The sequence below is a fragment of the Schistocerca americana genome, chromosome 9 (assembly GCF_021461395.2).
Source record: "Schistocerca americana isolate TAMUIC-IGC-003095 chromosome 9, iqSchAmer2.1, whole genome shotgun sequence".
NCBI classification, from domain to species: Eukaryota; Metazoa; Arthropoda; class Insecta; order Orthoptera; family Acrididae; genus Schistocerca; species Schistocerca americana.
Window position 1 is genome coordinate 208412757 of NC_060127.1, and position 14057 is coordinate 208426813.

At 45.6% G+C, this 14057-nt stretch overlaps 1 protein-coding gene across 1 annotated transcript in view; it reads right to left on the reverse strand.

Annotated features, from left to right (window-relative positions):
• Positions 1-13274, reverse strand: part of LOC124550830 (farnesol dehydrogenase-like) — a 182235-nt gene extending 168961 nt beyond the window's left edge. Inside the window, exon 1 of the mRNA XM_047125556.1 lies at positions 13143-13274. Within this exon, the coding sequence (XP_046981512.1) occupies positions 13143-13274 (132 nt within the window). The remainder of the gene's footprint in view (positions 1-13142) is intronic.
• Positions 13275-14057: the final 783 nt, after the last annotated feature.

Genomic DNA, 14057 nt, shown 5'->3' on the forward strand with positions numbered 1-14057 from the left:
CGACCCTCACCCCAACAAATAGAGCTGCTTTACCCCATGGTAACTGGATCGTATTGCTAAACATTTTTTCTCGTTAGACTTTTTGGTTCCAGAATAATGTGTAGATAACAATACTTTCCCTCCACCATCTCCCCTATTCCCATGGAAACTGGTGGTAGGGATGTATTATCGACACGATAATTGTCTTCTGGTACTACGCCATTGTACTGTTTCTGGCTTTCCAGCCTTCATGTTCAGCTAAAAGAAGCTCTTCTTAGAGGAGTTGAGAAGGCAGCTGTGGCGAGATGACATAAGATGGTGTGAGGTATCGATCACAGATAGTGAGAAAGACCACCTAAATTGTGTCTTCGTACATCCATATTTAAGCTGGATGAAGGTGGAACACAGCTGGTATAATTTTTATTAAAAATGAAATTCCTCCATCTGTACTTAAGATTTTTTATTTACTTCGCTACTAGTTTCGACACTGCGTCAACGCCATCTTCATGCCCGTACACTTTCATGAAAAAAGTATGGCACAGAACTGATTTCATGAAAGTGTACGGGTCTGAAGGTGGCGTTGACGCAACGTCGAAACTACTAGCGAAGTAAATAAAAAATCTTAAGTACAGATGGAGGAATTTCATTTTTAATAAAAAAAAAGCCTAAATTTTGGTCCTTCTCCGCGACTGGTTGCTGCGTTCGGAAGTAGCACGCCAAAATGATACTCTTCTGTTATTAATATTAGACAAACTAAACAACATATTTACTTGCATTTCAAATTAAAACATCTCTCAATCGCGTGCTATCATTCCATTATTTCATAAGTATTAATAACAAGCAGAATAATAAACAAATGGTAATCGTAAAGGCAGAGGAAGCACTTCGGTAATCTTCAGAACGCGCCTAAGTTTGCTAGCGGGCGAAATGGTTCGGCTGTAATATCAGAGCTAGTCTCGGCAGACGGACATATTGTCCGCCGCGACATCAGTTAAGACTTAATTTGCAATGTCTAATTTGTAAATGTGAAAGCTGGTTCGGCAGTGTCGGAAGACATAAGTGTAGTCTTCCGCTATCTGTGTTAGTTAAGAATTTATTAGCAATGTGTGGTTATTTGGACATATAGTTGAGAACAGTCTGATACTAATTATGGAAATATACAGTTCATTAATTCGTTGAAGAATGAAAATCATTTGTAACTCTAAGGTAGAATGTCAGTTTCTCGTGTTCTTCTAATAAAAAGCGAGTTTAATCCCATACAAACAAACGGATTAGAAATGTAATCATTTCTAAAACAACAGTTCCTCACTAAGAGTTTCTCACAGTCTCAAGATTACGAATTTCACGAGCGCGAGTTTAGTTTTCTGCGCAGGGGCAACAACTATAGAAGACTGCAGGTTGCTGAAAATTTGTTGGAGCTCATGCATTCCACTCAGGGTCGTGGAATCAAATAACCACCTCGCGTCTACGGCAGTCTTAGTGCAAGTGAGATCAGTGGCACGCCATCTGTGGTAACACAATGGAGGTATGAAGAAGAGAAACATTTTTGAGGGGAAGTGTTTGCCATACGCACGTACATATCACTTCTCTCTAACAACTTGCCCTACCATGTGTGTGTGACAAGTTTGGTTCAAATTGCTCCAGGCATTACGGAGCTACGCTAAACATAAAACCCCTTCCTGATCACTAAAATTTCAGACCCTGTTGATTAATATTTTCTCATTACGAGGGTTGTCTGAAAAGTTCTCGGAATCACCAGGAGAGGTCAGCGCTAGGGTAACGAGTTGTTCGCGTGGTATTCACTGGACTGTTGCCTGTAAACACGTGGCACGTGAGCGCTCTTGGAAGAGACATGCGGCGGTGACGTGGCTGTGTTGCTGCTCCCGTGTAGATGGAAAAAAAATTGAGATTCGAACAGTGGTTAAGTACTTCGTAAAGAAAGGTATGAAAGCAAAGGACATTCATCCCGATTTCCAGAATACACAATGGGACTGCTCCTTCATATTCAACTGTTGCCAAGTGGACAAATGAATTTAAATTTGGTCGGAAGAGCTTAGACGATGAAGCTGTGTGCATAAATAATTGGAAAAGTGCACAAAATGGCCATGGAGGATCGCCAGTTGAATGTGCGTCAAATGGCTCACGCATTCAGGTGTCATCTGAATGGGTATATCACATTTTAAATGAAGAATTAGAAATGAAAAAATTATCTACAAAATGGGTGCCACGACTCTTGATGCACGCCCGCACACATGTTCCGTCGCCATAGGAAAATTACACGAACTAAAGTATGAATTGTTGCCACTCCCACTTTATTCACCTGATAATGGCTCAGTCAGAATTCCATCTCTTCCCAAAATTGAAAATTTTTCTCGCTGGACGAAGATTCACTTCAGACGAAAAACTCATCACCGGAGTTGACAACTACGACGGTTGGAACTTAAATACTGACAAGTATTTATTCACAACCGATACAAAAAGAGTTACATGTTTGCACCTGCTACTGTCCTTCAAAGCAGTCACCAGCGTTGTGTAGAACCCGTTGCCAGCGATGTGGAAGGCGTAGTATACCGTTAGCAAAGCCTGTTCTGTTGATGGTGCGAATGGCGCGGTCTACTGACTGTCAGATCTCTAGAACAGTTCTGAAGCGAATGCCACGAAGTGCTTCCTTCATCTTCGGAATCAAATCAAAGTCACAAGGACTCAAGTCCCATCGACCGAACAGAGCAGCCACAGCTTGCGCTGTATGCGTCCGCGCATTGTCGTGCAAAATGATGGGTGGGTTGCGAAGAAACTGTCACCGGTTCTTTCGCAAACACGAACAGTAATACTGTGCATTGACGGTCTACTGTGGAGGAACGAAATGCGTTAGGACAACACCATCACAGTCGTAGTCCGCAGCTCGTCGTCTTGCGGTAGCGTTCTCGCTTCCCGCACACGGGGTCCCGGGTTCGATTCCCGGCGGAGCCAGGGATTTTCTCTGCCTCGTGATGACTGGGTGTTGTGTGTCTTTCATCATCATTTCATCCCCATCGACACGCAAGTCGCCGAAGTGGCGTCACCTCGGAAGACTTGCACCAGGCGAACTGTCTACCCGACGGGAGGCCCTAGCCACACGACATTTCCATTTCCATCACAGTCGTACACGAGAATCACCATAGCTTTAGACCGCTCCATTCGCACCATCAAGGGAACAGGCTCTGCTAACGGTATACTACGCCTTCCACGTCGCTGGCAACGAGTTCTACACAACGCTGGTGACTACTTTGAAGGACAGTAACAGGTGCAGACATGTAACTCTTTTGTAAAAGTTGTGTATAAATAGTTGCCACTATTTAAGCTCCAATCCTCGTACTTTGCAGGCCTGGAGCAAACTGATTTTCGAGAAGGTACCAAGGCACTGGAACATAGTTGGACCAAGTGCATTAATCTACAAAGATACTACATCGTAAAATAAAAAAGTTTTAGTGATGTAAGTACATTTTTTTCTATTCCGTTCTGAGAACTTTTCAAACCACTATATTTTTGTATCAGCGTTTCGTAGTGACAATTGAGTCTTTACAGCGTAGAAATGTAATTATGATTGAAAATGGAAGTTTTTTTGCGTATGGTGCCGCGTCATTTTGTGAAAAAAAAAGTTTCGGCCACGGTTGTAGTGGTCCTCTTCTGGGTCTGCTGGTGTATTTTTGCTGTCGGGAGTCAGCTGTATTTTTGTCTTGACTGCTCTGACGATCATGGCATTATGTTACAATTTTTAAAACGTTGATATTGTTGGTCTCATGAGGCTGAAGTAGTGAGAAACTTTATTGTAATAGATTTACTGACAAGGAGGGAGTGTGCTTCTCCTATTGCCTCTCATTGTGTGTCGTGATTAATCGTCAGAAGGCGTGTGGACTCCTCCCTCTTCTCATTCTGAGCTCTGCCCGCGCGGCAGCAGTTACTCTCCGGTAGCGTCACGTCACACGGGTTGCTGGTGCAGTCCGTTGGGGTCTAAGGGCTGGCAGCCAAGACGAGACAGACTAAGTCTATTCACCCTGGTCATGTTGTTAGGTTGCTTCGGTACTTCAGTGGCCTCTCTAACCTTCCGTGTCACTATTCCAGGATGCTAGTCAAGTGCGCAGGTTTCGAAGAATCCTGTTTCCCCGCCGCAGTCTTTATGGTGTTGGGCCACTGAAGATTCGCCGCGCTGCCAAAGTCGAACGCAGCGCTCGTGCTCCCGCAGGGGCGTTGATACTGGCCCGCCGGTCACGCCCACGTATACTCCTCCACACCCACAGTCCACCTTCCACACGCCTGCAACATGCACAGGATCTTCAGGGGTGGACATTAACATGAAGGCACCAAAACACATTACTGTGCCTAGTACGGTCCAGTATAACCGTTGGCATTCAAAACAGCTTCCAGTCGTCTCGGAATGCATAAATACTGTCCTGTGTGGTTTTCTGGGAACTCTCACACCGTTCTTCCTTCAAGATCAGGTAGCGATGATAGAGGTCGATACAGTCACGTCCCCCACCCCCCCCCCCCCCCCTCTCCAAAGTAGACCAGGAACGCTGGATAATGTTGAGACCTGGTGACCACGCGAGATGCCACAGTTCACAACACAAAACCAGTCCTGGACGAAGCGTGCAGTGCAGATGGGGGCCCTGTATTCTTTTAGCGCAGCGTCACGATTGTGGAACAAACAATGTACTATGAGACCGAGCTGGTCAGCCAAAATGGTCACATAATCTTTGGCAGTAGTGCGACCATGCATGCAGAGCAACATTGGCGCCCGTGCTGTGTCCAGATAAGGCTGCCCCAACTCATCACTGGATTCCTTCCCAGTTTCACACTCGGTCAGAAACGAGACTCATCCGACCAAATGACTTCCTTCCATTGTTTCACAGTCCAGATTTAATGGCTCCACCAACACGCTTTTATGTTCCGGGCATTTACATCCCTGGTTCAAATGGCTCTGAGCACTATGGGACTTAACATCTGAGGTCATCATCCCCTAGAACGTAGAACTAATTAAACCTAACTAACCTAAGGGCATCACACACATCCATGCCCGAGGCAGGATTCGAACCTGCGACCGCAGCAGTCACGCGGTTCCAGACTGAAGCGCCTACAACCGCACGGCCACACCGGCCGGCAATTTTACATCCTTGATGGGTGCTTTTGGAATTCCAGATCACCCTCCAGTTCCCTGCCTATGGAGTCCCCCTGGAGTTTTGGTGCTTTCAGTGTTCGCGAGCGTGACATTCAGTTCTGCAGTGACTTTTGCAGCTGCCATCCTCTAATTTTTCGTCACAGCTCTCTTCAACGACAGCTTATCACGATCTCTCAACACATACTTCCGTCCAAGTTGTGACTTAGCGGACGGTGTTCTTCCTCTTTCCCTGTATGCGGCATAAATCTGGTGCCCCTTGAAACACCAAATACTTCTGGTGCCTTGATTGCAGAAGCATCCACCGTACGATCACCGACAATCTGGCCACGTTCGAAAGCACTTAACTCCTGCACGATGCACTCACACCAACACACAACACTGTTCTGACCTCGAATGACACTTGCGACGTATAGAGGACATCGCACAGTCACTGTTCGTGGCCAAACCTGCAGGCGTGCTAGCATTTGCGTTTGTATTCATGTATGCTTTCTCGCTTTTTTTCCAGCCCTTGTATCTTGTCACTTATTGAGCTTAGCCTGGATCTTGCGGATGCAGTGGAAAGACGGCGTGGACAGCAACCTGTCGATGGCATTTACCAGTTCAGGCAGTGACATTGTAAGGGGTCACTACCCTGGTGGAGCAAATGTAATTTCGATGTACTTCTCACGCGCTGCCTGCGACAGAAAATGTCTTTGCTCCAATAGAGTCGCAGGTGAGAGCAGTCCCGGCAGCTGTTGGAGTCGCTCGCTGCTACAGCGCACTTGTAGTCTGTCTCTGGTGCAGTGCAGTTCATAGCCTTGTATTGTAAGGTAAATTGCATTATTTTTATTGGCATGCGCGTAGTTAAGTCATTTGTCTGAGATGTTAATATGAAATTGTTTCAACCTTTTTGTGATTCGTCAGCACCAGTTGATCCAGATTTGTAATATTCAATTTTTCATACAATGGATTGCAGATCTTCATCAACAATGTAAAGGATTTTCAGAATATAACGTTACCAGTTAACAAAAAAGGAATAATTTTGCCTTAAGTCATTACCAGTCCCGATCCAGTCATTTATTTAACTTTAAATATTTCAGAATTTTTGTCAGATCATAGTCATGTGTTCTTTAGTAATCAGAAGACCACCTGTGCACCAATGTCAATAAGCCAAGTCAGTTTTTCTAATAATTCAGATCTCAGACAAATCTGTCCAGCATTAGTACTTAGGCCAGCATTGCACTAAGCTGTGCCATTCGCGAGCAGATATATAGACAGCGTTATCTGGCGACACCATCACGAGGTAAGAATTTTTCAGTTTATTCAGACTGATTTCACAGGGCCATGGCGTCGCGCTGCTTACGTCAGATTTATCAGTTTCCACGAGATATTTTAAAAAAATTATCATTTTTATTTTTATGTGGGAAGGTTACAACATTGTCTAGACACCGTAAGCGTGCTGCTGGCTGCGCTTTGTCGATGTCCTGTCTACCTGTCTACCTGTCTACCTGTCTACCTGTCTACCTGTCTACCTGTCTACCTGTCTACCTGTCTACCTGTCGTTCTGTTATTGGTTTCCACGGCTGTGCGGATCGATATGGGGTTGGGACCGTTCGCTGTGAGCTTTGTTCACTCTCTCTTAAGCTTTGGTGTTATAATGTGATCACTACATAGACGCTTCTCGCCGATGGTCAGAGAATTGATAACTGAATTCTTTTGCGCTGGGTGGTGGTGTGATTCGGCGTTTAAATATCTGTCCTAATGTGTAGGCTTCCGGTAAATTCTGTTCCGCGGCATGCCATCTAGAGATGTGCTCTACCAAAACTACGGTTCGGTAGTTTTGGTACAGTACATAAATGACCTACTAAACCATAGAATCACAGGTAGTACTGTTCGCATTGGTTGGAAAAGAAATGAATGTAAGAGAGAAACTGGGAACCGAAGACTTTGTTTTTTGTTTGTTTAGCAAATAATTAGAACTGCACTTCGTTCACTGTTAGTCCACGTATGGCGCTGATGGCCGGGATTTCGCACCTAGAGAAGTTCGGCCGCGAAGTTGTAGATATTTTCAGTTGCCGCCACATTGAGCGAATTGTTTGTCGACGAACTGGTGAAGAGGACGACACAACACTTATCCATCAAGCAGAGAAAATTCCGGACATGGCCAGCAATCCAACCCGAATCCACTGCATGGGAGTCAGACGCAAGCAACAAAAATTAGTTGATCGCGGAACTTCGCGGCTTTTATGTAAGCTAAGAAACTACTTTTAATGCAAGTACAGTTTACATACACAAACATAAAAAGATCTACACATATCAAAACAAGTTTTGCATCACCACGGTTCCCAGAACTCCTGAAGATAAACGTTGACTGTGGATATCGTATCACACACACACACATTCCCTCTGACTGTTCAGAAATGCCACTAAACCCGCCCAAACATGTAAGCAACCACGCATGAGAAGCACCTATTAGACGGATCAGTTCCAGTCATTCCACCAGGAAGGAGGTACACGGCTCGTGTTGTCTGTAGTTCAACCATGCTTAGACGGTCAATACCGCGGTTCTATAGCGTCCGCATTGTTACTTTGTGCCAGGAAGGGCTCTCAACAAGGGAAGTGTCCGGGCGCCTCGTTGTGAACCGAAGCGATGTTGATCGGACATGGAGGAGATACAGAGAGACAGGAACTGTCGATGACATGCCTCGCTCAGGCCGCCCAAGGGCTGCAGTGGATGACAGCTACCTACGGATTATGGCTCGGAGGATCCCTGACAGCAATTCCACCATGCTGAATAATGCTTTTCGTGCAGCCACAGGACGTCCTGTGTTACGACTCAAACTGTGCGCAGTAGACTCCATGACGCGCAACTTCACACCCAACGTCCATGGCGAGGTCCATCTTTGCAACCACGATACCATGCAGCGCGGCACAGATGGGCCCAACAACATGCCGAATGGACCACTCAGATTGACATCACGTTTTCTTCACCGATGAGTGTCGCATATGCCTTCAACCTGACAATCGTCCGTGACTTGTTTGGAGGCAACCCGGTCAGGCTGAACGCCTTAGACACATTGCCCAGCGAGTGCAGCAAGTTGGAGGTTCCCTGATGTTTTGGGGTGGCATTATGTGGGGCTGACGTACGCCGCTGGTGGTCAAGGAAGGCGCCATAACGGCTGTACGATGCCTGAATGCCATCCTACGACCGATAGTGAATCCATATCGGCAGCATATTGGCGAGACATTCGTCTTCATGGACGACAACTGGCGCCCCCATCGTGTAGATATTGTGAATGACTTTCTTCCGGATAACGACATCGCTCGACTAGAGTGGCCAACATGTTCTCCAGACGTGAACCGTACCGAATATGCCTGGGATAGATTGAAAAGGGCTGTTTGTGGACGACGTGGCCCAGCAACCACTCTGAGGGATCTACGCCGAATCGCCGTTGAGGAGTGGGACAATCTGGACCAACAGTGCCTTGATGAACTTGTGGACAGTATGCCACGACGAATACAGGCATGCATCAACGCAAGAGGACGTGCTACAGGGTATTAGAGGTACCGGTGTGTACACCTCGGAAGGTCTAGCTGTATGGTGGTACAACATGCAATGTGTGTTTATCTTGACCAATAAAAAGAGCGAAAATGATGTTTATGTTGATGCCCGTTTCAGTTTTCTGTACAGGTTCTGAAACTCGCGAAACCGAGATGATGCATAACTTTTATTGATATGTGTATATAATTCGATCTGTTATTTTGTACTTGATGGAACATGCTTCATTATGATTAAAGGCAGGTCTTTGCCGTTTTTACTGTTAAGTGCGAAAGTTGTTTGTGAATAACAGAAACATGTTTTACATTAGCTCGACGAAGTACGAAACAATGTCGATATGTTTCTGTTTTGCTTTCCTTTTTAATTATACCTTTATTTGAGGAAATTTTGTTTCCTAGCGCTACACGATACACCTGTAAAGCTTTTATTATTTTTGCTACTACATATCTCAGTTTCAGGTTACAAATAAATAATTTTCGAATAAACCCTGAATCAAACATTGACAGTTTCAATTTTCCATAAATTCTATTAATTTTTAAGTGACAGGTAGGAAGATAACTAGTTTACGTGGTCCTTTATATATCCTCACTCAGTTTGCAGACAGTGGAATCTGGTAAGACTCCGTGTAAAGAAGCTATCGAAATGTGGTAACCTCTTACAGATATACAACACAAAGTATGAATAATATGGTTACGATATTTACTGACCACGGCTACTATGAAAACTACCGTTTTACTTATGACAGACAGCGATAGCCTATGGTAGTTTTACAACTCCTTCGTCCTATATACTTCTATGTCTAGGGTTGCTCCGAACGTGAACTGGATCTTCTCGTGCATTTTTTCAAGTATTCGTGAAACCTGTCTAGCTTCACCTCACCAAAGGGCCATAGAGCGAAGGGGTCTTCCACGTATGTGAACTAGCAACGTGAGTATAGAGAAGCGGAACAAAGTGACGTTTCCTCGGAGGCGTCCATGAATATGTCGGTTAGTAACAGGGATAGGAGGGAACCCATTGCTACACCGTCAGTTTGCTCGTAGTATTTTTATTGAGATATGAAGTACGCTGATGACAAACATAAGTAAACCAGAGTGTGGCACAGCATGCTCTCTTAGGATACAGCTTCGTCTACTCGCAAGCTTGTGGATAGTGACTTTACGTCGAAACTGACCATGACTGATTCTCGCTATCGAAGTCTACGAAATTAAATAGTTACGAGTTATTTGAGTTGTTATCCCAGTTACCTTCTGCCTGTAAAAGTACCTGCACAACAGTAAAAACAAGGTCTGTAATATGCAGTCACCAGAACGTGCGCCGGTCGGGGTGGCCGAGCGGTTCTACGCGCTACAGTCTGGAACCGCGCGACTGCTACGGTCGCAGGTTCGAATCCTGCCTCGGGCATGGATGTGTGTGATGTCCTTAGGTTAGTTAGGTTGAAGTAGTTCTAAGTTCTAGGGGACTGATGATCTCAGCAGTTAAGTCCCATAGTGCTGAGAGCCATTTGAACCATTTGAACCAGAACGTGCAACACAAAACAGAGACCGGTGTAACAAGTCTGAGATGCATAAATACGATGACGAGAGAACAGCTGAGCGTAAAGTGTTGTTCCGCTCTTCCATTGCATTCACTGAACATATACACTAGGTAAATACTGGCCAATTCTCCATCAGTAAATCTATCGATACAACTGTGCACCACTGCTACCAACTAACAATGCCGCGAAACCAAACTCGAGACACGTAAATAGGACAAGAATTCTAACAAAAGTAATATTTGTTGTCTGTTTTTTCGGATGTGTCCGAAAGCCGTCCGAAAGAACAGACACCATTTTTGATCCCGCACCCACTCTGAATCAAGACATGAAGGGACTAATGCCAGAGGGGAAACCACTGGGGAAAATTGAAAATTAGTGCCGGACCGGGATTAGAACCGAGGTCTCCTGCTTACTAGGCGGATACGCCGCGATTGCACCATCCAGACACAGTGATCACGACAACTGCACGGGTAACCCAAGCACACCTCCAGTCAAACCCAAATTCTCAACTTAACCACACACTACTTACGTGGTAACACACAATTAGTTGAGGACGACCACTTCAGTGTGGATGTGCACAATCCTTGACTGTTACGGAAATCGGCGACATGCCGCGAGTTATGAGGATAATGGGCCAGGGGCGCTACATCACTAGTGTGTTGATGAGTTGAAAATTTGGGTCTGCCGGGTGGTATGCTACGCAGCTGCGGTGATCACTGTGCCCGGATGGCGCAGTGGCAGCGTTATGTGCTCAGTAAGTGCTGCACGGTACCTCAGCGTGTTAGTTCAGAGAGTTAGCTGCCCTCTGTAATAAAAAAAACTGAGTGAATGGCTCAACAATGACCTTCAAGTGGTGTCAGGGGACGTCCGCAACGAACAGATGCAACGAACAGTATCGAACAAAATGAGATCACAAAAAAAAGTAAGCAGGAAACCTAGGTTCGAATCCACGTCCAGCAAAAATTTTCGACTTTCCCCATTGATTGAAATCAATGCCTGCTGGCGGACAATATCATCAACTCCTTTGTGTCTTGACATGTAATTACTCTGTAATGAGGCACAGGTGACCACGGCTACCAAAATGCTCGGACAATATCCTCTAACAACTTTCGAAGTTTTGCCAGTGAACTTCGGATGCTCCAGTATATAGGTTGGAAACCCCTTCGTCCCATTTTCCTGGGAGCTGACTAAAGAGAACCACGAACTCAGAATAAAAGTAAGATATCCCCTTTCCGACCGAACTGACCGACCACCGTGTCATCCTTCGACCACAGGCGTCACTGGATGCGGATTTGGAGGGGCATGAGCTCAGCACACCGCTCTCTGGGCCGTTGTCAGCTTTCATGGCTGGAGCCGCTGCTTCTCAATCGAGTCGCTCCTCGATCTACCTCACAGTGGTTGAATACACCACGTTTCCAACAGTGCTCGGCAAACCGAACGATAATCCACCCAAATGCTAGCCAGGCCCGACAGCGCTTAACTTCGGCGATCCGACGGGAACAACCGGCAAGGCCATTGGTAAAAATAAGAAACAGAGGGCGCTAACTAGCCCGCCCTACCCAAATGGCCAAAATAAAATTTAAAAGAAGAGACGTGCATATCCGTCATGACGCTATAGCTAACCGACAGAATAGAGCAGTTGTCGGTAACACTGCGTCGTTCAACCTCATAAAAATATTTCTGAACGTATCCCCACGTCATTCTATTAAATTTGGCCATGTTTTAGACAGTCTACACCCTGAGAAAGGCGGCTGCTACAGGGCTGAAACGTCGGATATTTTAGTAAGTTTCCTTTAATTTACGTCTATGGTCACAAACTTTTTGTTGACAGATTACCGGTTTCGGTCTATAATGACCATCATCAGATCTGTTTGATAAAAACAAAGTCCTAATGAACTGCAGCCATAGTGGCATCGTCAAATGTTCAATGCCACTATAGCTGCAGTACATTAGGACTGTTTTTTTATAAAACAGATCTGATGATGGTCATTATAGACCGAAACCGGTAATCTGTTAACAAAAAGTTTGTGACCATAGACGTAAATTAAAGGAAACTTACTATATTGAAAGGAGGATATAAGATGAACATCAACAAAAGCAAAACGAGGATAATGGAATGTAGTCGAATTAAGTCGGGTGATGCTGAGGGAATTAGATTATGAAATGAGACACTTAACGTAGTAAAGGAGTTTTGCTATTTGGGGAGCAAAATAACTGATGGTGGTCGAAGTAGAGAGGATATAAAGTGTAGACTGGCAATGGCAAGGAAAGCGTTTCTGAAGAAGAGAAATTTGTTAACATCGAGTATAGATTTAAGTGTCAGGAAGTCGTTTCTGAAAGTATTTGTATGGAGTGTAGCCATGTATGGAAGTGAAACATGGACGATAAATAGTTTTGACAAGAAGAGAATAGAAGCTTTCGATATGTGGTGCTACAGAAGAATGTTGAAGATTAGGTGGGTAGATCACGTAACTAATGAGGAGGTATTGAATAGGATTTGGGAGAAGAGAAGTTTGTGACCCAACTTGACTAGAAGAAGGGAACGGTTGGTAGGACATGTCCTGAGGCATCAAGGGATCACAAATTTAGCATTGGAGGGTAGCGTTGAGTGTAAAAATCGTAGAGGGAGACCAAGAGATGAATACACTAAGCAGATTCAGAAGGATGTAGCTTGCAGTAGGTACTGGGAGATGAAGGAGATTGCACAGGATAGATTAGCATGGAGAGCTCCATCAAACCAGTCTCAGGACTGAAGACCACAGTAACAACAACAACTATATATACGAGTCACTGTTTTATTCGCGACAATGTCACAGTTTTTGAAAAATCTGATATTTTAGTACTTTATAAAATGACGCAGAGGTACGCCCGAAATCACGATACTCAGCTTGATACCGGCTGCGGAAGCCTACGCTCTCGTAGCGTGGAGTGCGTACCTCCAGCAGGTCGAGCCTCCTGGCTACGCCCACGACGACCAGCCCCTGCTGCACCAGCTCCTTGGCGACGGCGCGTCCGATGCCCGCCGAGGCGCCAGTCACTAGAGCGACCTTGCCTCGCCAGCGGTCCATAGCACACTGGCCGCGCCGGCCGCCGCGCCAACAGGTCGATGTTCGAGCGCGCCGCGCGGGGCACGGCGCATGCGCACAGGCCGCTGGGGGCACGGCGCATGCGCCGTTTGCCACACGCTGCAGATAAGATTGGCGCTCTACTGTGTTGGCGCTGGGGCCACGGCGCATGCGCGGATGGTGTCGTGTGGCAGGCTAAGGGACTGGCGCCATTTATAAACGTTTCTTCCGATGTATTTCAATTTTCCAAAAATAAACTTGATACATCATATATTTCCTGATTGGTATAATTATTAGAATGGGAAAGAAAATTGAGGATCCGTTAGAAGACGACCACTTGGCTCTTTTTTTCTTTTAGTGTTCAACCCTGAGGTTGGTTTGCAGCAGAGCACCATTCCTCTCTTCTGTCTGCCTTCCTCTTCATTTCCACGTATGCGTTACATCCAACGTCATTCATGATCTGTTGCATGTATGATATCCTCGGTCACCCCCGCCGATTCCTTCCCTCAGTAGCTCCTTCTGCTATTGTGCCAATGATGTTGTTGTGTCGTAGGATGTGCCCTACAAGTTTGTCTCTTCTTGTTTGGATGTGCCTCCACAGAGATCTAGTTTCCTGTGCTCTTCTAAGCGCCTCTTCATTTGTTACTTTCTCTCTCCAGCTGATCTTCATCATCCTTCTATAGCACCACATCTCCAGGGCCTCTAGCCGTATTCTCTCTCCTCTTCCAATCGTCCAAGTTTCACATACATATAGGGCCACACTCCAACCGAAAGTTTTCTTGATAC